At 37.4% G+C, this 24,757-nt stretch overlaps 1 protein-coding gene across 4 annotated transcripts in view; it reads left to right on the top strand.

Moving 5' to 3' along the window:
* Positions 1-24,757, top strand: part of DLG2 (discs large MAGUK scaffold protein 2) — a 746,421-nt gene that overhangs the window by 369,149 nt on the left and 352,515 nt on the right. For all 4 annotated transcript variants that reach the window (XM_058663676.1, XM_058663675.1, XM_058663674.1 and 1 more), the window contains one exon: positions 18,166-18,234. In XM_058663676.1, the coding sequence (XP_058519659.1) occupies positions 18,166-18,234 (69 nt within the window). The remainder of the gene's footprint in view (positions 1-18,165; positions 18,235-24,757) is intronic.

Here is a 24,757-nt window from a genome sequence, read left to right as displayed (position 1 = left end):
TGATCCAAATACACACACATCACCATCACAATCCTTAGGGGAAAAAAGGCATTTAACACAAAAATAAACCAATAAGCCACTGAATTTTAGTGAATGATTGGTGCTATGGAGAAATGTAAGAGGGTGATAAAACCTGAATGAAATTAGAGCAACTTTTCCTGGAAGATCAGGAAAGGCATGTTACTGGACAACACACCGACCTAGTTGAAGGCATTGCTGGGGAACCCCCAAACTGGGTCCACTTAGTCCACTCACCTAACACTCAGGAAACTAATCGCTAAAATTGGGTGGTACAAGAAAGTAGATACTTATTGAAAAGTGCAGAGCAAGGAGGCAGTGAGCTATTACTCAATTCCTAGACTCTTCAGAAAATTAGGGTGTGAAGGGTCTAATATTCTGAAATAAGGTCTCAGAGGTGTGTAATCGGCTTGTGTTCAAGTTCCTGGTTCATCAATGGAATTCATGGCCTTCCTTTGATAGTCAAATGATGCTTTGTTCTTTAGGGAATTATGATGGTCAGATGGGCTCCACTTATTCTGGAGGTTGCATGAAGGTGGTAGTTGCATTCTTCCCCTATACAAGTCACCCCAGGATAACACTGGCCATCAAGGTTCTTATCTATTGGAGAAGCCAGTAACTCCTTCATTCTGATTATTAGAACCTTATATGGCCAGCTGGATCACTACCTTAAGTCAGTGATTTCCTATTGTTAAGGGCAGGCCAGGACACCTTGGGCTTAAGGGAGAAGGCAAGAAGCTGGGTCTTAATTTTACATTATAGGGGTTCACTTGCATGGTAAAACATCATATCAGATCCCAGTGAGACAGAAACATCCAGGAACAGACCTAGAAACAAAGCAAGATGTTAGCTCAGATGCCCTTATAGGGTATTGCTGAGATTGCCTGAGAGTCAAGAAGACCCCTTGTGACTAGAGCTATCAGAGGGCAAATGGAGACAGTGGTAAATAGTGAGCATAACATATGGACTGAAACTACAGGACTTCACAACCATGGAAGGAACATTACATTTTATTCTAACTGTAGTCTGAAGGCATTAGAAGATTGCTGTAAGAGAAAAATCATGGTTTGTTTTCTGTTTTCAAATAGTCTCCTCAAAGGCCACTGTAAGTAACCATTTGGGGAGTGAACCAGCAGATGGAGGATCTTTCTCCATCTTTCCTTCTCTCCTAAATGTCACCTACCTTTCCAAAAAATAAATAAATCTTAAAAAAAAGAAAAGAAGTTACCTTTGAGGCATAGGCTATAAACCATCTGAAAAGATGTTACAATAAACCACTAAGAGACCATGTGTTTCCACTGAAGTAGTACTGGGGAGGTGCAGCCCATTTTTGTTGTGGAATCAAAAGATCTTATTAATAGATTAGATGCAGAGTATGATCAAAATAAAAAGCTATTGAAAATTATAGATTTTGGGCCTGGCGGCGTGGCCTAGCGGCTAAAGTCCTCGCCTTGAAAGCCCCGGGATCCCATATGGGCGCCGGTTCTAATCCCGCCAGCTCCACTTCCCATCCAGCTCCCTGCTTGTGGCCTGGGAAAGCAGTTGAGGACGGCCCAATGCATTGGGACCCTGCACCCGCGTGGGAGACCCGGAAGAGGTTCCTGGTCCTGGCATCGGATTGGCGCGTACCGGCCCGTTGCGGCTCACTTGGGGAGTGAATCATCGGACGGAAGATCTTCCTCTCTGTCTCTCCTCTGTGCATATCTGGCTGTAATAAAATGAATAAATCTTTAAAAAAAAAAATTATAGATTTTGAAACTGAACAACTGAGTGGGTGATTCTGCTCTTTCTGGGAAGAGTGGAAACCAATTGACGTGGGAAGGAATGAATGATAACAACGAAATGAATGGATGAATATCCTTTCTCCCAAGTTAGATTGTACATGCTTAACATTCTTGTCTTAGCCTTTGTTGTTCTCTTCAGTACCTCAGGCACAGTATTTTTGCATATAATATATACTAACACATAAACCTTTCACCCTAGGTCCTTTCAAATCTAATTTGCATCTTCACAGAGCTGCAATTTACATCCAATTTAGTTCCTTAAATGTAGTCACTTTCCATTAATGAGAGCAACTATTAAGTGCACTTAATTTAGAAAACATTTTAGTCTTTTGATACTTTTCTCATGCTGATATTTTACATTTGACATTTTCCTTACTTTGTGACCACAGCCACAAAGATGTTTTTAAGTTGCTTTGTAGTAGAAACCACTTCTGAAAGAGCAAAAACTCATTTAAGAAGAAATGATTTTCTGTTCATTCCCAGTTTCACTTCACAGGACCAAACTAAAAATCCGCCTTAAAAATGTGTAACCAGTGGACTTTATCATTTCAGTTTTTTATTTCCAGATTTTACTTGCTTCTCTTCAGTGCAAGAGATGTGAGTATAAAAGAACAGAAGTTGAGCTGAATATGTGGCCATGTTTACCTTGAACATATTCAACAGAGAATACAAAATGATAGGTACAGTATACCATTAGGTTTAGTGGTAACTCTAGCACTAGTCCTACTCCTAACCCTAGCTCTATCACCAACTGGAGCCCTCCCTCAACCTTAACCCTAGATCTAACTGTAGCTCTATTACTAGAGCTAGCACTAAACCTAGTACAATCCTTACTAATAACCCTAAACACTAGCCCCAACCATTGGTCTAACCCCAGACCAAAACCCCACCCTAATCCTTAAACATACCTCTAAACCTAGCATTAGACCTAACATTATCCCTAACCCTAAAATATCTCTAGCAATAACCCTAATCCTAATTCTAACCCTACCTCTAGCCCTAACCCTAGTCCTAACACAAGCTCTAAAATACAGGCCTAACCCTAAACCTAGATATGACCCTAACTCTAACCCTAAGTCTAATACTAGTTCTAACCATAGCAGATAACCATACCTTTAACTCTAACACTAACACCAAAGAAGGAGGCAGCTCTTACCTTGAAACTATGAATTGTGAAGAGAGGAGAGCAGTGAGAAACTGGCCCTTTATTCTTCTTACCTATTAGTCTAGTGATGGTGCTAACTTTGTGCTGTTAACTCTAAGGAAAAATTTAGACACAAGATATCAAACAAATTATCTCCCCTTTCACCAAACAGCTGAGGCTTTTCCATTAAACTAATCCATACAGATAAATAGATTCCTCCAAACCAAACAGCCCACATCCATTTGGATGTTGCAGCTGTCTTCATGAAAAATCAATAAGGAAAATGAATTGTGCAGTTGTGTTATTTTTCACTGAAATTACAATCCAGCAAAATGATTTTTTCTAAAAAAAAAAAAGGCAGTCACGGTTATTTTTGGCTATAACACCTACACTGTTTCGCATAAGGCAAAATTTATTATTCTGCTTACTATACTGAAGGTTCTGTGGAGATTGGTCCTTGGAAATGCTGGGAGAGAAAGCGCTAAAATTCCTATCAGTCTTCTTCAGAGCTGTTTCCTCTCATACTTGGCTGTCTCTACCTGTGTCCAGCTGCTTTTTAAACTTGAGAATATGCAACAAAATGGGCCCAACTGGAAGCCATTATGCTTAGTGAAATAAACCAGTTCCAAACAGACAAATAGCATATGTTCTCTCTGATTTAAGGCAGCCTTCATGCAAAGTACAAAATAAATAGATACAGGTTATCCAGTGCATACATATTATCATAGATGAACTATCTAGTAGAGATACATTGCAGTACACATCCTTATTCCTCAATAAAAGTAGGACTTTCAATGAAATATTTAAATATATCTTTGCAGTATACTAGGTTTTCTACCTTTGCCTATACCTAAAATGCCATGATACACTTAAATAGCAGAAAGTTAAAGTTGTGAAATAAAGTTCTAACTGTTGCAACTATGGTAATATGGGGTAAAATGGTGGAAGAGGGAAACAGAAATGGAGTGAGGGGAATGGAGGAGTTAAAAAAATTTAAAAGTAATATATAAATATAAGCAATTAAAAATAGCAAATATTTGAGAATCATGGAATATTCTTTGTAAACTATAGAAAAAGCTGTATTTTAGTTTAGTTTTAAAATGTTCATGGGATCCTCTTTGCCTAAGAATATGACCAAACTCTAATTACCAGCTTTGCATTTGAGCTCTTTAAGGACCTTAATAATTTTCACTAAACTTCTTGAAATTATATCCTGATCCCATTCTTAGTTGGCATTACCTCCTATTCGTCTGGTTTCTTTGAAAAATGCACTTATTTGTGTGAGACGTATGGAGATGCAGAACCAGAGAGAGGCCTCCTATCCTGTGGTTCACTACTCAAATGACAACAGCAACCAGGACTGAGCTTGTCCAAAGTCAGGAACTGGAACTCATCTGTGTTTCCATGTAGGTGCAGGGGTTTGGGCCATTTTCTGCTCTTTTCCCAAACACATTAATAAAGAGCTGGATCTGAAATGGGACCGCTAGAATTAAAGCCAGCATTCATAGAGACGGCAGTATTGCAGGCAGCAGCTTTCCTACTTGTTTTCTTTCCTGCGTCTCCATTTATTTCTTCCTGGTTTTTCTTCTCAGCTTATCTTCCTCTTTTCATGCTATAATATTGATGATCATCAAGTCTCCATCTCCACTTTCAGCTCTTTTCATGACAGTCTTTCCAAGAACATCCACAAGTTCAAATGCAACTATACTAAACTGGCTCTAAAATGTACCTTCTTAGACCAGAACTGTTACTGACACATCCGACAATACTATCTCTATCTTGATGTTAGTCAGGTTCCCCCAAATGCATATTTACGATATTGAAATCATATGCTTCCTCCAAATCTGTTACTTTTACATTTCTTTTTTCAGTATTAACTATCACCTCAATCCCATGGAAGTTATCCTTGAGTCCTCATGCACTGGTCACATACAATTCCAAACCCTGTAGGTTCCATTTCGTGTGTGTGTGTGTGTGTGTGTGTGTGTGTGTGTGTGTGCAGCTGTACTCACAGCTTTCATCCTTGGGCCTATTGACTAACTCAGGCTGGGGCAGCAGCTATTGATGTCTTAGAAGTCAATCCCATTACCATTCTGTAAAGAAATTTCCATTTGCTATTTACTATTCCTTTCCCTTTATGATATTCCTTTCACTAATAGTGCCTAATTTGTCTGCTCAAAGCAATCTGTGAGAAGACACTCCCATCCATATTATGATCTTCAAAAAAATTCATGGAAATAATAGGTATTAGGAAGAACCTGCATGAGGATTTCAGAATTTTTACACCAAAGTAAACTTGTTTTTAAATTCTAGTTTTCTATTCACTTTCTGAAGTGACGGCCGGACTAGGGGTGCTTAGTTGTCAAAATCCCGAGAAGGGGAGGTAAATCCAGACCCATGGCTATGACCCTCCAAGACCATCCGCTTTTCCCCTTCATAGTGTGTCTCCCACCTGCACTGATAAAGTGCATGGGTAGGAAAGTAAGAATCCCTATTCAAATACAGGACAGCAAAATCATAAGGAGAGCGAGGTGACTTATTTGAGGCCATTGAGAACATCATGAAACCACGAGAAAACCCACATTTATTACCTTTATTCATGCAGCTCTGCTTCCCACACATTGTCAGAAAAAGAACCAGTGTTGTATCAAAAACTTAGTTTTCTATGTGAAACTAGGAGGCAGTCAATGTCTTTTCAATTAGATATATAAAATCCAGCCAGTTTATGATATATTCCATTTCAAATTTTCAAAATGTTGGTGCATTCTGATGTTTACATTTTGTGTGAAATTGCTAAAATGTATTTTTTTAAACATTTATTGATTTTTATTGGAAAGGCAGATGCACAGGGAGGAGGGGAGACAGAGAGGAAGATCTTCCATCCGATCATTCACTCCCCAAGTGACCGCAATGGCCGGTGCTGCGCCAATCCGAAGCCAGGTGTCAGGAACTTATTTCCAGGTCTCCCACACGGGTGCAGGGTCCCAAGGCTTTGGGCTGCCCTCGATTGCTTTCCCAGGCCATAAGCAGGGAGCTAGATAGGAAGTGGAGCTTCTGGGATTAGAACCGGTACCCATATGGGATCCTGGGCGCGTTCAAGGCGAGGAATTGAGCCACTACACTATAATGCCGGGTCCTAAAATGTATTTTTTGAAGTATAACTGGTTAATACTTGATTTAAGCTGTTACAAGTTCAGCGTTTCACTCATTTGTGAAAAAAAAATTGTCTGTGTGGAAAGGTAGCAGATGTCTTATTATCTTCTGAAATAGATCCTGTACTACAAAATCAAAAAGCCTGTTATATAGCTAGCCAGTCAAAAACAAAATGAGTAAAGGAAGCAATATGCCTGTTGAATTAAAACACTACATTTTCTCTTGATGTTTTAGGCTTTGAGACGAGACATAATCCATACAGGTCAGTCCAAAGAACCACATACAGAGACTGCCTAGCACTACTTTCAGAGAAGGGTTTGTCATAGAAATCAGAGGAACATGTGAAATACACCCTCAAAGTCTTCCAGCTACATCACAGTGATGAGCACGATTTTACAGAGGTCAATGTATGTGTTACCGTGTTCATGATTTCCTGTCACAGAGCAAAATAAAAAGTTATTGTGGCACAGGATAAAGAAAACTGTGAGCTGGGAATTGAACGTGGTTCCTGGGTTTGACTTCTCTGCATGTACTCTACCCTAACATCTCGTAAGAGTAGAGCTAAGGTCTCTCGTGACATTTTTTAAGGATATGAAGAAAAGTATTATTTAGGAGACAATTCTGTTAGGATATAACAGAACATTTCTTAGCCCATGCAGCCAAAAACAGTTATGATTTGTTCATCAAAAGGTTGAGTTAAGACAATTATAATTTTTAAAATGATACTTGCAGTTTTTTGCCTTAACTTTTAACTGTAACTGTGTAATGAAGCATACAAGCTGCAAGGGATTGTATTTAAAGAAAGTCGGCGAATGATATTAAAAGAAATAAATAAAGCCCCTCAAATGTTTTCAGTCACCACATCTTTGTTGACAGTCGATTGAAGCTTTTCAACATTAACTAAAACCATGTTTCTAGGGTCTTTAGTTATAGCATTAAAAAACAAACAAACAAACACACAAACAAACAAACTAGTACAGGGCCTAGTGGGTAATGTCCTCGCCTTGAATACACTGGGATCCCACAAGGGCGCTGGTTCTGATCCTGGCAGCCCGCTTCCTATCCAGCTCCCTGCACGTGGCCTGGGAAAGCAGTCGAGGATGCTCCAAGGCCTTGGGACCCTGCATCAATGTGGGAGACCTGGAAGAAGTTCTTGGCTCCTGGCTTCGGATTGGCGCAGCACCAGCCATTGCTGCCACTTGGGAGTGAATCTTCAGATGGAAGGTCTTCCTCTCTGTCTCTCCTCCTCTCTGTATATCTGACTTTGCAGTAAAAATAAATCTTAGGAAAAAGAAACTAGAACAGCCTATGCAATTGTACCACAAAATTTAAAAATAAATAGAAGAGAAAAAACACACAGAAAATGTGGATTATGAAAGGATACACATGAATTTCAATTTTTTGCACCAAAATAAATTTAACTTTTAATTCCAAAACAAAAAATTTTGGAACCCTGAATTGAATCCAGTACTTTGTTCATATGTATATTCATATTTCTCTGATTATGCACTTTTCTCATTAGCCACCATTTGAATTTTCAAATGCTTATCATCCTTATTTCATTGTTAAATGTGCTTTTCCAATGAATTATTGAAAATTGTGATTTTTCTGGGGCCCGGCGGCGTGGCCTAGCAGCTAAAGTCCTCACCTTGAACGGCCCGGGATCCCATATGGGCTCCGGTTCTAGTCCCGGCAGCTCCACTTCCCATCCAGCTCCCTGCTTGTGGCCTGGGAAAGCAGGAGAGGGCGGCCCAATGCATTGGGACCCTGCACCCACGTGGGAGACCTGGAAGAGGTTCCAGGTTCCCAGCATCGGATCGGCGCAGCACCGGCCCATGCGGCTCACTTGGGGAGTGAATCATCGGACGGAAGATCTTCCTCTCTGTCTCTCCTTCTCTCTCTGTATATCTGACTTTGTAATAAAAAAAATCTTTAAAAAAAATTGTGATTTTTCTGTGATCACTTAATATATTATACTTTTCATAATTTTTGTGTGGAAGTGAAAGTCAGTAGTTTCTCCGGCATTGACAACCTCTGGCCATAATTTTTATGCTATTTCCCAGCACCTAAGTTGTCTTTGACTTGCATAAAATATTTGGAATACAAATTGTATTGCTAGGCCAGAAACCTGATGCCCACTTTTTTCTGAAATTATACTTCATTTTACTTACATAAAAATAAAACATACTCTTAATTCGTTATCCATGCTTTCTATTTTGGACTTCTTTAAATTTGGAAGAAAATGAAAGTAAACTAAGTGAAACATTCTTTTCATATTATTTGTACTCTGTTCTTCACAGTTGCCTCTGTCACACGTATTTAACAGTCATGTTTTTAGCTATGTACTATTTTTGAGTGTTGACTGATAAACTTATTCCTGGCTAGCAAAACTAACAAAAACTAGCTTTTGTTACATACTCCCATTTTCTTTATGTAGCATTTAATCCAAATATGTAATTATGAAATGGGATAGGAATGAACCGATTTAAGAACAATTGATATCGATTTTTAGTTAGCATATTAGTCACCTGTAAAGAATGGAAATTTATGAGTTATGACAGTACCACTTTCTACAGATGTTCATTAGCCTGTCACACAAGGGATGGTGAAATTTGGTTAGTCCTTTAAAATTATGTTAATTAGGAGCTAAGCAGTAAATTTGTGGAACAGATAGTCAAGAGAAGGAGGGTCTGTGTAACTTGCCGCAAAACATAGCCCTTGGTCTTACGCTGTAACCAATGACTTGAATGGCAAGTGAAATATGCAATACTTAACGATGATCCAAAGCTGGATGATAAGGTTTGGTAATGATGATCATGTGTTAGATGCTCTTTAAATAACATTGAATTAAGTGGATGGCATAACTTGTAAATCAGATTGAGCTAGGCTGAAATTAGTACCTTATGTTTTATGTAAAACAACTATATTAAGTTTCTGAAAATCCATGCACAAGTACCTGATAGATTTAGGGTTTATAGTCACTTTATTTAAAGAAAGATATAAGACATTTAGGTTAATCCTAAATTTAACAATATAATTCAGCAGATTTTAAAACCCTTATCATCTTAGGAATATAGAATCCATATAGAGGAAAGTCAACATCTTTTGGTACTGTTCCTGAGTCTGAACACATATGGAACTCTGAATTCATTTCTAGATTCTAAGTTTAAAATAAAAATCATGGGGAAGAGTGCATACAGGAATATGTTTACGACTCTTGAAACCGTCTCATAAAGGAATGAACTAAAAGTTTTAAGAGTGCTTATTCATAGGAATAGTGGTCACAAGAAATACCTTAGCTATACAGGGGCTACCAGGAAGATATAGGCATCACCTTCATTGGTGGAAGACCTTTGTAATAACTGTGACTGTCCCAGTGTAGATCCTATTCCTCACCTCATCATTTATTTTCCACAGGTACATCTTTGGTTCTGTAATTAGTGTATCACCACCATGATTTTCACAATCAGTAATAGTGTTCTCAATTCGTGTCTCCTCATTCCCACCCCTATCTGAACACCAAAGTTAATGTTCTTTTGAAGGCTTACTTGGGAGTTCTAGAAAACAGCGTAGCTTTTTTATGCTCCAGGAATACCAAACCTTTCCTATCTAAAAAAATTTGGCTCCTTGAAAAAATATGCCAGATCATTATGATCAAATCAAAGATCAAAGGTCATCCCCCATAACTCTATCTTATTTATTCCTGGATATTTACCTCATGATTTATTACAAAATCATATATACCCTTTTCTTAACTATTACTTCATTATTGAGGTTTAGGCATTTGTTACTTTCTTTATAAGAGTTTGAAATATTTTATTAATGCGAAGAGGTTAGATTTCATATATAGAATTCTGATAACTGTAGTTGCTTCCCTCTAGCAGCCCCTCTCCTGCCTTGCTTGCTGTTTTCCCTCTAATTTTTGTAATAACATGCTTTCAATTTACTTTATAATCACATGGCTAATACATCAACATTTTGTTCAAAAAGTAAAAAGCAGAAAGACCACTGCCCCCTTAAGAATATAGACAAAGACTGAAAGCAATAATCAGATCATAAGATGTCAATATCAGTCTTATACGTTTTTTGTACTCTACATTAAATACCACGTATCAGAGAAAATGTGCTCATCTTTTGGGATCTGGCTTATTTTGCTAAGAGTATGTCATTCTTTCAGTCTTCCTAACTGCAGATTTCTTCTACCTCCTTCCGTTGTTCACACTAATTTTAACTTTACCTTTCTGAACCATGGGTATCATCATCTTGACCCTCTCACACCACCACTTGACACCCTTAGATAGTCCATCTTTTCAGGTAGAATAAAATTCAAACATCTTAAGAAGGTATTCATTGGCCTTCCTGATCCTTCCCACTTTCCCAACTTCAGCCCTGGCCACTCTTCTCTGGACAAGTCAAACTGCTCCATGTTCCCAAAGCATACGATTTACTTTTTAACCTACGTGACTTTAGCCAAACTCTACTACTTTTTGCTTTAAATTCTTTATCTTTTTGCTAGAAAATGAGAAAATTGAGTCCATTGCAATGGCTCAGTGGCTAAATCCTTGCCTTGCAAGCATGGGGATCCCATCTGGGCAACGGTTTGTGTCCCGGCTGCTCCATTTCCATTCAGCTTCCTGCTTAAGGCCTGGGAAAGCAGTAGAGGATGGCCCAAAGCCTTGGGACTCTGAACCCACACGGGAGACCTGGAAGAAGCTCCTGGCTCCTGGCTACCAGCTTTGAACGGTTTAGCTCCAGCCGTTGCAACCACTTGCGGAGTGAATCAGCAGAACGAAGCTCTTTATGTCTGTCTTTCCTTCTCTCTGTAAATCTGATCTGCCTTTTCAACTTAAAAAAAATCAAATCTTTTAAAAAAGAAAATCAGAAAATTAAAAAGCATCCTATAACCAGCAGCCAGGTCATTTATATTCTACTTGTTTGAAATTTTTCAATTCAGACTTCAATTTTTTGCTGTTGTTGTTTTTTTTCGAAGATATTTTAAAATTTATTCTAAAGGCAGACAGAGAGGGGGTGGTGAGATGAAAGAAAGGTTGTCCATCTGCTTGTTTACTCCCCAACAACAATTATAATGCAACAGTTATGACTGGGCCAGGCTGAAGCTAGGAACCTGGAACTTCTTCTGGGTTTTCTGCAGGGGTGCAGGGGCCACCTTCCACTATTTTACTAGGTGAATTATCAAAAGCAGCTGGGACTTAACTCAGCACCCATATGGGACTCTGCATTGCAGGCTGGGGCTTAACCAACAGCCCCTAGCTCCTCAAAAAAACCAGTAGCACTGGCTCCTAAAAGAAAAAAATTTGACATAGAAGTGTGAATGCATCTTTCTGTACCATTCAAATATAATTTCCTTGGGGAACAGTTGGGGCATCTTTCACTTGGAAAATCAGAGTTCTTGGAAAGGAGGTTAATGTGCTCTGGCTCAGTTTTACTCAATGACAGTATGATTTAGAGGGAACTCATACATCTTTCTGGGACTTAAAAATTCTTGGCAAAATTTGCCTCCACTTGATTTAGCAATTCATCTAACTGCTAGGAAGTTAGAGCTGAAGGTTTTGTACCAGTTGACAAAAACTTCTTCCCCAACCTCAGTGCTGTGCTATGCTGCTAAGTTCCCATCCACCATATATTGTTATTTAAATCCTAACAAAAGTCCAGAAGTCACAATTGTTGTGTGGATAGAACAGACAAGTTCCTAATTAAATAGATCTTCATGAAATTACTCTTCAAAAGTCACAACAAAGAAATTGGGTATACATAGTGAAAATAATTCCTGGTATTTTATGGAAAGGAAAAATTTGTCCATGTTACCTAAAGATAGCCCAGAATTCCCTAAATAAATCAACCAAATTCTCCACAGGGACTTGTCACAGAGCTTTGATTTCACCTTTCTGTAAGACAATATGGTTTGTTACCTAACGCCAGTAAGGGTGGCCCACATGAAAAACACCAACAACACTTGTGGCGAGGTTGCGGGGAAAAAGGAACCCTACTCCACTCCTGGTGGGGCTGCAGATTGGTACAGCCTCTATGGCAATCAGTATGGAGAATATTCAAACAACTCAAAATCGACATACCGTATGACCTAGCTATAGCACTCCTAGGAATATATCCAGAACACTTGTTTTATGAGAAACCAACATGCACTCCTATGTTCATAGCAGCACAATCAGTAATTGCAAAAACATGGAAACAGCCAAAATGCCTATCAGCAGAGGATTGGATAAGAAAGCTATGGTTCATCTACTCCATGGAATACTACTCAGCTATTAAAAAAAACAAAATGCAGTTCTTTGTGGCCAAATGGGCCAAACTGGAAACCATAATGCTAAGGGAAATGAACCAATCCCAAAAGGTTAGATACCACATGTTTGCCTTAATTTAATATGATATGATGTTAAGCATATCATGTTATGTTATGGATATTATGTCATTTGTAGTATATAAACTAAAATTGAACTGTGAATGGGGGGGTCACAGAAAGTGGTTAAGAAATCGCATTTATTTTTAACACGTTGACTGCTCAATATCATGTCAATTAAATCCATAATGATGTTAATTGTTGCAGATGGTATATTAGTGCTTTTATTTGACCGGGAAGATACTCTGCTGACTCTGCCCTCAGACCAGAGAGGGTCTTCCCAATAAGTAGTTGGACTTGTCTGGACTATGGGATGTTGGACTCTATGCTTTGCAAATTCTTGCAGGGAGGGAATTTCAGCTAAACTTGAACTATGGTTATGCAGCGGGGTGGAGGAACCCACCATAGAGGGAGGGGGGGGAGAATCCCAGATTCTATGTAATTACAACACAATGTAATTAATGAATAAATTTAATTTTAAAAAAAGACAATATGGTTTGTTTCGGTAGAGCAAGTTTGGCAAATTTGGATTCTGCCCTTGCACTTTCCTAGCTAAAAAAAAAAGGGGGGGGTTAAATCTTTATGTAATATACCTGAAATAAATGGGCATAATACTGGTTCTCAATGCTGTCACAATTTAAGAGAAACAAGTCATGGGGTTGTTCAGATAGGTGAAACTCAATGTTTTGTATTTCTCATTCAGTAAAATTAGATGTAGCGAGTATCTTTTAGGTGTCAACCACTGGTTGAGAAGGGAGTAAGCCAAACATTTTGCTATGAAAGCAAGACACAGCTTAGGGGTAGAAGCAGATATAAATAAATGGTCATAATGCCCATTGTAGGGTATTGTTCAGGATGTGTAGAAAAATGAAATGTAGCAGAAAGCACTAAGTTGAATGTTCTCTGGGCGGTGTAGAGGGGCAGCCATCATGAAATGCCTCCCAGAAGAGATTTTGAAAGTGTCCAGATAAGGTAGGAGATGGATGGTGGTCATCTGTGCATTGGATTTTGTTTGAAGATGTACCAAGTGGTTATCTCTCCAATGTTGAAAGCTTTACATTTCATCTGTGCTGTCCTCTCATTTCTTTTTTTACTGCAGTTCCTCCAAATTCCATTTGGCTTACCTCTGTGCCTGACGAGGAAAAAGATACAGGCAGTGGTTGTATCTTAGTCTCAGCAGTACCACAGCACACTATGTAGCCAATAATATGGAAATAACAGAATCTGTTGGCTCACAGCGGATATTGATTTTTTTTTTACATGACACTTACTAACATCAGGGAGATCCTAACAACTACTCTAAGTAACTTGTCTGCAAGTATGGCATAGACCTTGCCCTCTGCAAACATAACCATTTCAACTGCATCTGAAGATCTTAACGTTCAGATAATTTACCTAAATTTTTCTAGGTACAGTGAAAGGATAATTCTATGTTTTGAAAGGATCCATGTGTTTCACATTTACACTCCAGGAGAAACTTGCTTTGCATTTATAGCACAAAAGGAGTCACATTACCATAATTCATGGTACTGTTGGTATTTAAGTATCAGTAAAACTTTTTCAAAAGGGACATTATTGGAATAATTTAGAGTGGAACAATGAAGTATGTAGCTAGAAGGTAGTGATAAGTCAAATGAGATTCCTGAACACGTCCTTGCTTCGGTTTTGTGGACTGGGATATTAGTGAGGACATTATCAAAGATTTTAACTTCTCATTAACATTGGCTGGTAAACATCATTTATCTTACCCAATAAGAACTGTTGATACTTTCTAAACCAGTTTGAGATAAGTAGTAACAGAAATGATTAAACAGTTTGCACAAAAGAAATGCAAGTGATAAATGAGCAAACAGAAAAAAAGTTCCTCCTCAGAAATAAATTAATTTTCGTTAAAGTCTGAGTATTATTTTGTACCCATTTAATCTTGAATTTTTCAGTTATAAATGTTAGTACTTGCATGATTGAGGTGAAACTGATACAAATATCATTTTAGAGGCAATAAAATGGCATAAAGCTTCTTGAAAGTAATTAATAGCATAAATCAAGAACCTAATAAATGTTTCTATTTGGGGAAATGTACATAAAGGGAATTGTAGGGTAAGAACAACATGACTGATAGTAGCCTTTCATGGCAGCACTGTTTATACTATTAAAATAATGGAAATAACCAAAATGTGCAGCTATAAAAGGAAGCTTTAGAAAGTTATGTATTCATACAAAGTAGGATTATGTAACAATACAATGATAATTATGGAGACCCTGTCAGAAATGCTTAAATTATAATGTTAGGGAAAACACAGGACTTATGTATGTTACATGTACGTATTTTTTAATATGTGAGAATAAGATTGCAGGACAAGGTTTTGTTTGAATATGGTACCACATTTGTAACTATTATTTTCTGACAAGTTATTTAGGTTATGTGTGTCATAGAGATGCTCCTACTATATATGGGAAGGAAAATTAGATAACTGTGAAGTCTGAGAGAAGATCATGAAATTTTGTCATTTTTTTAGTACATACAAATAGTAAAGAAATTATTATAATGTATATTAATGTAATACATCACATGGTAGCTTACTTTGTTTTGTAGCAAGAGCAGTTAGAGTTAGTTCATTCGGCATAAAATTCACAAAATATATTTTATGCAACTTTATATTCTATGGGGACAGTACAGTGGCTCAGTAGGCTAATCCTCCACCTGTCAGTGCTGGCATTCCATGTTGGTGCCAATCTAGTCCTAGCTGCTCCACTTCCAATCCAGCTCCCTGTTAATGGCATGGGAAAACAGCAAAAGATGGCCCAAGTCCTTGGCCCCTGCACTTACATGGGAGACCCAGAAAAATCTCCTGGTTCCTGGTTTGGAATTGGCTCAGCTCTGGCAATTTTGGCCATTTGAGGAGTGAACCAGGAAATAGAAGATCTCTTTTCTCCCTCTCTCTCCTCATTCTAAATCTGCCTTTCAAATAAATTAATCTTAAAACTTGATATCTCATGTCTATTTTCATTTTTATATGTAGCAGTTTATAGTATTGAAGCATAATTTTTACTGAACTTGGTGAAATTTAGGATAGTCTAAACTGGCTTATCACTCCAACAAGGCATATGTTAACAATTGAGACACATAACAGTTTTGGGAAGGGTATGCAGAGAAATCTTCACTACCTTAGTGAGGAGTAACTAATCTTTGTGTCCTGCCTAGTAAGGTATATGGTAGTCCAAGCTGACAGTTTCCTGTCTGTTCTATGCTTTCCTTGTTGGTTTCTGTCTATCTGATCTAATTTTAATTTTTTGGGGGGGGCGGCCTCCGGAGTGACCCTGATGGTCATTGCAAGAGAGGGTGGGGATCCAAAACTGGAACAAAGTAGGGGCCAGAGAAAGTTCCCGTCCTGAGTCCCGAAGAAAGTTTACTGTTCTTTTTCTGAGGACCGCTCTGGGCTCCCGGCTATTGTTCCGATGACATTAGATCCTGTGAGGAAGAATCTGGGCTTCTTCCATCCCATGTGGGAAAATAGTGAAGTACAAATCTTGTCTTTAGGTCAAAAAGCAGGGGAGGTTAACACTATTATCAACTCAGTACTTTTATGTGGTACAATGGAGATACACACTAAATATTCAAGGAATCCAGGTCTGAAGAAAATGACTTGACCAGGGAAATGAAAGGAAAATGAAAACAAAGAAAAGAAGTAATATTTTTATTGTGCACTGGAAAATAAGTATGTTTAATTATGTTTGTAACTTCAATCTCTTAGTGTAAGTTGAAGAAATTTTCATGTACTTGAAAAAACACAGATTGAAGAGCAAAATGATCAAAAATTTATATCCAATAATTGTCATGTTGTACATTGTTTCTAGATCGGTTGATCCCACAAATTTCTACTTCATAGTTGCAATAATTCTGTATTGTTTCTGTCACAGTAAATGTAGCTTAAACTTAAATTTGTCTTTAAAGTTATATTATTTGCAATAATACATACTTTTTGATAGCCATTATGTAGCTAATTGAAGTAATCTAAATAGCTGTTCGTGGTGTTAGGCATCTTAAAGAATAGACTGTCAAATCATATTGGTTTTTATACTTAACAAACATAAAATTTTTACTGTGGATATTCATTGTTCTAAATATTATATTCATCAAATCCATGTAATCCATGTGAGGGAAATATTTCCAATCTTAGAGATGAGACTCCAACATCTAGAAAGGTTTAAGTAACTACATTGGTGTATATGGCCCAGCCAGGATCTAACTCAGTCTGGCTGCAAAATCAAAGACTTCAGTATCTTGCTGCTTTTGATTGGTTGATCAAAACATATTCATTGAATTGCTGTACCTGGTACTGGGAGAAACACCAGGAAAGACAAGGGTATAATCTTTTGCTTTTGAAAGATGTAAAAGATTTCAGTTACAGTCAAAATTCTGCTGCCTGAACCTGAAACAGATGTCATCCATGTCATAACCAAATGTGTTCATGGAGACACCTCTTCTCCCCTGAAATGACCGATGCTCAGAGTGAAAATCCCACAGCCCATAACTGGGCTCTCTGTGACAGTGTAATGTTTTCCAGGTTCATGCTAAGCAATCCCAGAATTCTGAGTACATGCCTACTGTTCTACAAGCATGACTCAAGTTTCCCTTTTCACATATATGTATGTATGCATATGCATGTCCATATATTAAATGTAGGATATATTCATCTGTAACACTTTTACTAAAATGTTAGATTAATAACACAAACTAAAAGCAACATTCATGAAAATAAAATTAGCTGTTGGACTATTATTTATTCCTGTGTCAGATGAAAGATTCGTCTGCCATTTGCTTTCCAGTTGAAGAGTAATCTGCAGATATAAGGCAAAATCTTGCAAATCTGAAAATAGTATAACATGAAAGTTAGAAATTATGACTGGAATTAGACAGTCTAGCAAAGATATTTATCATGTGATTTTTTTTAATTTTTAAACCTCTTTGTGTTTTAGTTTATTCATCTGTTAAGTGAAACGTACCACACAGAGTTACAGGAAATAAAATACGTGAACATGCAAAACACTTAACAAAAACAACTCAACCAATGTAAATGATCCATAAACTACTAAATATTATGGATTTCATTTCAAATACTTGTCTATAAAATAAGTGATTGTTACATGTAATCAAAATAAAATATGTAATAGCATTATATTCTAAAACTAGTTTGCTGTGAGTTCCATTTTAAAATTTTTTGTTTAGCAAACAGCTGAATTGTGAATTTTACAGATGTTACAGATCTGCATGAGCAAGTTTACACTCATTGAATACTACTTCTCTGACTTATAGTTGGGTTTTGTATAAAGTATTGACAGGAAAAAAATGTTCTAGAGTTCAAACAAAATGACTTGCATTATAATGATATTTGTGCTATGTCTCATTCCAATAGTAAAGCCTTGCATTTTCCAAATATATTTGGTTTTTTTTCCTATCATTTTAAACATATTTTCGAATAATGCCTTTTGAAATCAAATTGCAAGAAAATAGTAACCCTTTACTTATCTAGTAGTGTTGTATTTTGGTGAAGGATTCTATGTATCATGAAACGTTTAATCTCTACTGCATTTTTCCAAGATTAGTCCTTTCTAGAGCACAGGACAGATAAGAATGTGCAGAGACATTTTATAAATAGATGATCCATGTTTATTTTTATCTTTTCTTGCAGTCATTCCCAACACAGCACCGCAACCCGTCAGCCTTCAGTGACTCTCCAACGGGCCATCTCCCTGGAAGGGTAAGATTCTAGATTGCCGCCACTCATTAATTACGCAAACTTCATGCATAAATAAAATCTCTTCTCTCTCCCCTTTCCTGTCTTTCATCTCTTCTTCTCCTTCTCTCTTTCTTTCAATCAAAAAGGCATCTGCAAAACTCATATCCAAAACACCATATTAGGTACTAGATTTGATTAAGCAAGTGAGATCTCATCTTTCCCTTCAGAGACCTCATTGCCTCTGCCATAGTGTGAATGGCAGAAGAAAACATACATCCTTGCAATTCAATTTGAGCTTTGGTTTGTATAGGAAATATGTGTAAGGGTTAATGGAGAATACAGGTGACATGTATATCAGTCTGATAGTGGTTATCAAAGTGGGAGGAGCTGGTCATGATGATTTTAGAGGAAATGTAAGTCGAGCTAAGAAGTTAAGCATGTGTGGATATTTTCTCAACAGTACACATTTATAGATATCCCTTCAATAGAAAAAAGAGAGAAGCTGGCGTTACTGAATGTCTATTAGATACTGGGCTCCATGTGGGTATCTGTCTATCTGCATGTCTATCCATCTGCCAATCCAGCTGTCATCTCCTCTCTAGACATCCATCTTTCCTGATTTTTTTTCCAAAATAGGTGTATGCAATGATTATTTTTCTAAGCATTTATTCTAGGAGAATAAAAGGCACTAATACAGGAAGGAGCACAGGCTGGAATTGAAATCAATACTGAATGCTGTCCACCTCTGTCCCCTATGATGCAGTCTGATCATACTTTGTTGAGCTGAAAAACATTGATCATATAATTCACTAACCATATTCAAGCTATATTAGACATAGCAATTATATCCTGTGGTTAAACAAAATGAGAATTAGAGTGGGCTCAGTAACCTGCAGTTTGGGAAGGTTTTGAGGACCATGTGCTGGCTGTGATGCCGAGTTGTGATTTGTGGTAGAGGTGGGTGTGTGGGAACTAATCTTATCAACTGTCTACTTCATCTTGTTCTTTATGAAGGTCCCCCTCTGGCAAGGTTCAGGATGGCTGTCATTCCACATTGCTTCCAGCTATGCTAAATAATGGAATTTCCTTTCAAAACTGTCTCTAAACTGTTCTTTCCTTTCTTATTAGCAAAAACTTACTAGCAGTTTATTCATAAGCATATTTCTGCATTTTCCACTTGAGTTAAATGAATTCTGAGATAGACACAATCGCTAATTTTAGTTCTCTAATAAGATATGGGAAAAACTATTTTAAAACACACATGAAATCTCTTTACTTAAAATCAAGAAAACTGCATTATCAGCTTCATAGCACTCCATTGTTCCAAGTAATATAAAGTAGTTTACTTTATGGGTAAGGCAATATACAAAATAGTCTCCTCATTACAATAGTGTAAGAAGGCTGGCTGTACAATCAAAGAATCTGCTGTGTCTCCTTTTATTCATATAAAGAAAACAGCTTTTGTGTTATTTCACAGACACAATTAAAGAAGGTAATCATACTTCCCTCCCTCCTTCCTTGTTTTTTCCTTCTAATTTTTGCAATAACATATTTTCATAATCACAGTTAATATGTCACTAAGCACAATATTCAGCAAATATAAAGTAGACAACTGTTCCCCAAGAATATAGAAAAGAGAGATTAGCAATGGTCAACTCATAGAATGACTGTTTAAGTTTAGTATTTTATATTAACTGCCACTTAACAAAAAAAAATCATGTGATCTTTGTCCTTTTGTGACTGACTTCCTTCACTAAGCATAATGATCTCCAGTTGCAACTATCTGGTTGCAAAGATGGGGTTTCATTCTTTGTTATGGCTGAGCCGTATCTTGTGCCATTTCTTAATTCAGTGTTTGGACATCTGGATTGAGGCCATATCATAGGTGTTGTGAATCAAGCTACTATAATTGTGGAGTACAAATAGCTTTCTGATGGGCTGATTTTATTTTCTGTGGGTAAATTCCAGGAGTGTGATGATTGAGTCAGGGAATCTGTGGATCTCTGAGAAATGAAATTGTCCTCCATAGTGGTTGCATAATTGACATTCCCACCAACAGTGGATTTAGAATAGCTTTTCCTCCACATCCTCACTTAGTTTACTATTTTTTAATTTTTGGATAATAACCATTCTAACCAGAATGAAGTAAAACCTCATAGTGTTACTTAATTGAATTTGCTTAATGACTAGTGATGCTGAGCATTTATTTATGTTTGTTGGCCTTTCGTCTTTGAAAAATACCTGTTAATATCTCTTATCCAGATCTTAACTGGATTGTTTGCTTTGTTTTTATTGAGTTTCTTTGTGATGCATTTCATGAATACAATGCCAAGAGGATAACAATACTTTGCCCTCCCTCTCTCAATTCCCCTCCTTCTGTCCTTTCTATTTTTATTTTATATTTGTAAAAATGTAATTTCAATCCACTCTATAATAATAAGCTTAATGTGGACTAACCATAATATCCTAAAAACAAAAACTGGAATGACCACAGTTCCATAGGAGTATAAATAAGGACTGAAAACAACAATCAGATCATATGATGTCTATTTCATTCCCGTCCAATTCTTGCATTTTATCTTAACTTCCAAGTATCAAAAAACATGATACTTATCTTTTGAGGACTGACTTATTTTGCAAAGCATAATAATTTTCAGTTCTATCCATTTTGCTGTAAAAGACAATATTTCATTGTTTTATATGGCTTAGTAGTATTCTATAGTATATGTATACACCACATTGTCTTTATCTACTCAGTGATTGACTATCTGCACTGATCATATCTAAAGTGTTGTAAATTGAGCAGCTATACAAATAACTTTCATATGGGACTTTCATTTTACTTGAGTAAATTGCTAAGAAGTGGAATGGCTGGGTTGGGTCATATGGTAGATCTACATGCAGATTTCTGAGGTACCTCCAGCCTGTCTTCTATGATGCTGGTTTACATCCCACCAACAGTGATTAGGGTACCTTTTTCCCCCACAAGCTAGCCAGTGTTTATCATTTTTTTTTTAATGATAGCCATTCTAACTGAGTGAGGTAAAACCTCGGTGTGGTTTTTACTTGCATTTTTCCTAATGGCCAATGATTCTGAGCATTTTTTAAATGTATATGACAGCCATAATGAATTCCTTATATATTCTAGATGTTAATTCCTTATCAGATGCATAATTTGTAAATTTTCTTTTACCATTCTGTCAGTTGCATTTTTGCTTGGTTGAGTGTTCCCTTTACAATGTAGAAGCTTCTGAGTTTGACATAAATCCATTTGTCAGTTTTGTTTTCATTGCCTGTACCTCTAGAGCCTTTTGCAAGAAGTCTGTGCCTGTATCTGGTTTTTTTTTTCAGTTTTTTTCAGTGTTGTCCTCTAGTAATTTGATGGCATCAACTCTACTGATTTTTATATACAGTGTAAGGTATAAAGTAATTAATTATTTCACATTTCTGCATGCATAAATACCATTGCCCAAACACCATTTGGTGAAGAGACTGCCATTTCTTCAGGGATTGATTTTAACTCATTTATCAAAGATAAGTTCGTTGTTGTTGTGTGGATTTGCTTCCGGTGTTTCTACTCTGTTCCATGGCAAGGTTATTTTTTATTTATTTATTTTATTGTATTGTTGTTGACAATCTTTACATAGTTAATTATGGTTAAAAAAGGTTCAGGGGGTATAGGGAAGTGGGTAATACTATTATGTCCATATTGTTTCCTTCGTGTATCTGAGGTAAAGGGGGATATTGAGGGAGAAGCCCCACCCGGTTTCCCACCCACCCCAAGTCCCAGATGTGGGGCATGCTCTGAGATATTTGCTCAAGTGGTTTTAATAGTTCTCCAGTTATGAATCGCTGCCATTTTCATTCGATGAAGTTGTCCACTGATTGATATGGTCCATCATAAAGTCTCCGTTTGCCCCATATTTCGCTGCCAACATATAGCTGAGATGAATGATTGACCTGTGCTGTCTTCTGTCTTTTCTTGGTTAGAGTTCTGAGTCCAGCAGTTCGATTGGGGTGATCTCCAAAGAAACCTTGAGGTATTCCCAGACCAGATTCTTTTTTTTTCTAAAGATTTTATTATTATTGGAAAGCCAGATATACAGAGAGGAGGAGAGACAGAGAGGAAGATCTTCCATCCGATGTTTCACTCCCCAAGTGAGCCGCAACGGGCCGGTGCACGCCAATCCGAAGCCGGGACCAGGAACCTCTTCTGGGTCTCCCACGCGGGTGCAGGGTCCCAAAGTCTTGGGCCGTCCTTGACTGCTTTCCCAGGCCACAAGCAGGGAGCTGGATGGGAAGTGGAGCTGGCGGGATTAGAACCGGCGCCCATATGGGATCCCGGGGCTTTCAAGGCGAGGACTTTAGCCGCTAAGCCACGGCACCGGGCCCAAGGCAAAGATTTTAGCCACTAGGCTACTGCACCAGGCCCCAAACTTCCATGTTTCTACCTTCACATTTCAGGGCAAGGAAAGCAAATGCAAGGTATTAATCGATGAAAAAAAAATCTCCAGTGCAAAACATAATCAAATCTCAAAATATAAATTTCACTTATACAGAATACACTTTTTTGTACTTTGTATTGTAGGTACCACAAATCATGGAAAGTATATGATATTTGTCTTTTCGGGTTGGCTTATTTTATGAAGTTAAATGGTTTCCAGTTGTATCCATATTGTTGGGAAACACCAGATTCCATTTTTTTATGGCTAAATGATATTCCATAGTATATGCATACCAAATTTTCTTTATCCAGTCATCAGTTGGTGGATATCTGGGTTGATTCCATTTCTTAGCTGTTGTGACTGCAATAAACACGAGGGTTCAGGTAACTCTCTCATATGCTGATTTCATTTCATTTGGATAAATTCCCAAGAGTAGGATGACTGATCATAAAGTAAATCTGTTTTCAGATTTCAGAGGCATCTCCATGCTGTTTTCCATAATGGCTGTGAAAGGGATCATGGGGCCGTAGATAGCTGCCTTTTGGAATGCCTGGCCTCAGTTCTTGCTCTGTATCCCCCGGAGACCCATTAGTCCCTCATGATTCAGAGAGAATGCTCAGGTTCCTCCTGCACACCTGTGTACCCTAGCTCATAGAAGCAGTGCTGCTTGGTGTCTGCAGGAGCCTGGCCTGGCATGCTGATTAATTTGTCAGATTATAGGGATAGCTTTTAAAATTTGAAAAGAGAAGCTTTATTCAGAATTTTAGTTGCTGAGATCAGTGGCCAAAAATCTGAAACTTTGCTGCAGAAAGATATGTGACTGTACCGGAATAAAGCATACATATCTAGCATGTATCAAATATATAGGTTTCGCCCTCTATTTTCTTTTCCTCTCTGCTGAAGAGTTTATTTATGGGTTTTGTTAGAAAATTAAAGAAATTGGAAGCTAGTTTGTTTTTATAAATGGTCAGAGGAAACCAAACATTCATCCCTTCAAACCATTTTTAGTTTATGATTTACACTTCAATGAAGGCAAATCAGCCTCTTGGGTGATAAAGTTCTATATGAGAGATACAGCTTCCACTTACTGTCAGTTCACCTACTGAAAAAAATGTCTAGCTGTTTGGAATGAGTCAGGGAGTTGACAGATCCTCCTCCCATCTTCCACCATAGGGGGTGAGGGCAGGTGGACCTTCACAGTTTAAACCTAAGTGGGGGTCAAAAGGAATCAATCAGAGCAGTAAATTACCTAAGACCATCTCCGCCCACCCTCCCCCACCCAGTATACAATCAAGTGTTTCCATTTCTTTTTCTGTCTCACAATTTCCACCTCTACTTTTACTTGATATGTCAGCTTTTTTTTCTTTAGCCTCTGGCCTACTGTTTCTTTTTTCCATTACCTCAATGTACAGACATTCATTTCTAGCCTTTACAATCTTTCTTCTTTACTTGTGCAGTGCCGCAAATATACAAGGTGTCATCACAGTAAACTTTAAGAACTGCCAAAAATGTATCCATGCTGAAAAAATGCTGAGGCTGCAAAGAGCTGATATTTAAGAGCTCTCAATGCATAGACTGTTTCTCTCAGCTCCTGCATTTCTGCCGCCATCTGCTGTTGAAATAGCAACCGTGCAAAGAAAAATATTTATTGCATGACTTGTTATCACAAATACATTTGACATTTACATGCAGTTTTGGGGATAACACTTCTAATTTACATTATATTCAAAGGCTTAATATACCACAAAATACAAGAGTTCAGATTATGCAAAGTATAAGACCTTAGCTCAGTGGGAGTTTAGGCAAGGGCTATAAATAATAAACAAAAAGATGACCATTTCACCACATGCAGGAAATTTTAAGACACATTACAAATCATTAAAACTCAAAAAAGAGAAAGACAAGCAGGGAGGAAGGGTATATCATATTATTTTAAAATTATGAACCAGATTGAATCTATTCTGTTTGTATTAATATAGTATAGCTTGAAAAAAGTAAAAAAAAAAATGTTTTAAATAAAAATACTTCAAAAGAACAATGGTCTTAAAGATTTACTTTTATTGGAAAGGCAGATTAACAGAGAGAAGAAGAGACAAAGT

The sequence above is a fragment of the Ochotona princeps genome, chromosome 4, assembly GCF_030435755.1.
Source record: "Ochotona princeps isolate mOchPri1 chromosome 4, mOchPri1.hap1, whole genome shotgun sequence".
NCBI classification, from domain to species: Eukaryota; Metazoa; Chordata; class Mammalia; order Lagomorpha; family Ochotonidae; genus Ochotona; species Ochotona princeps.
This window is presented reverse-complemented; position numbering and strand designations above follow the sequence as displayed.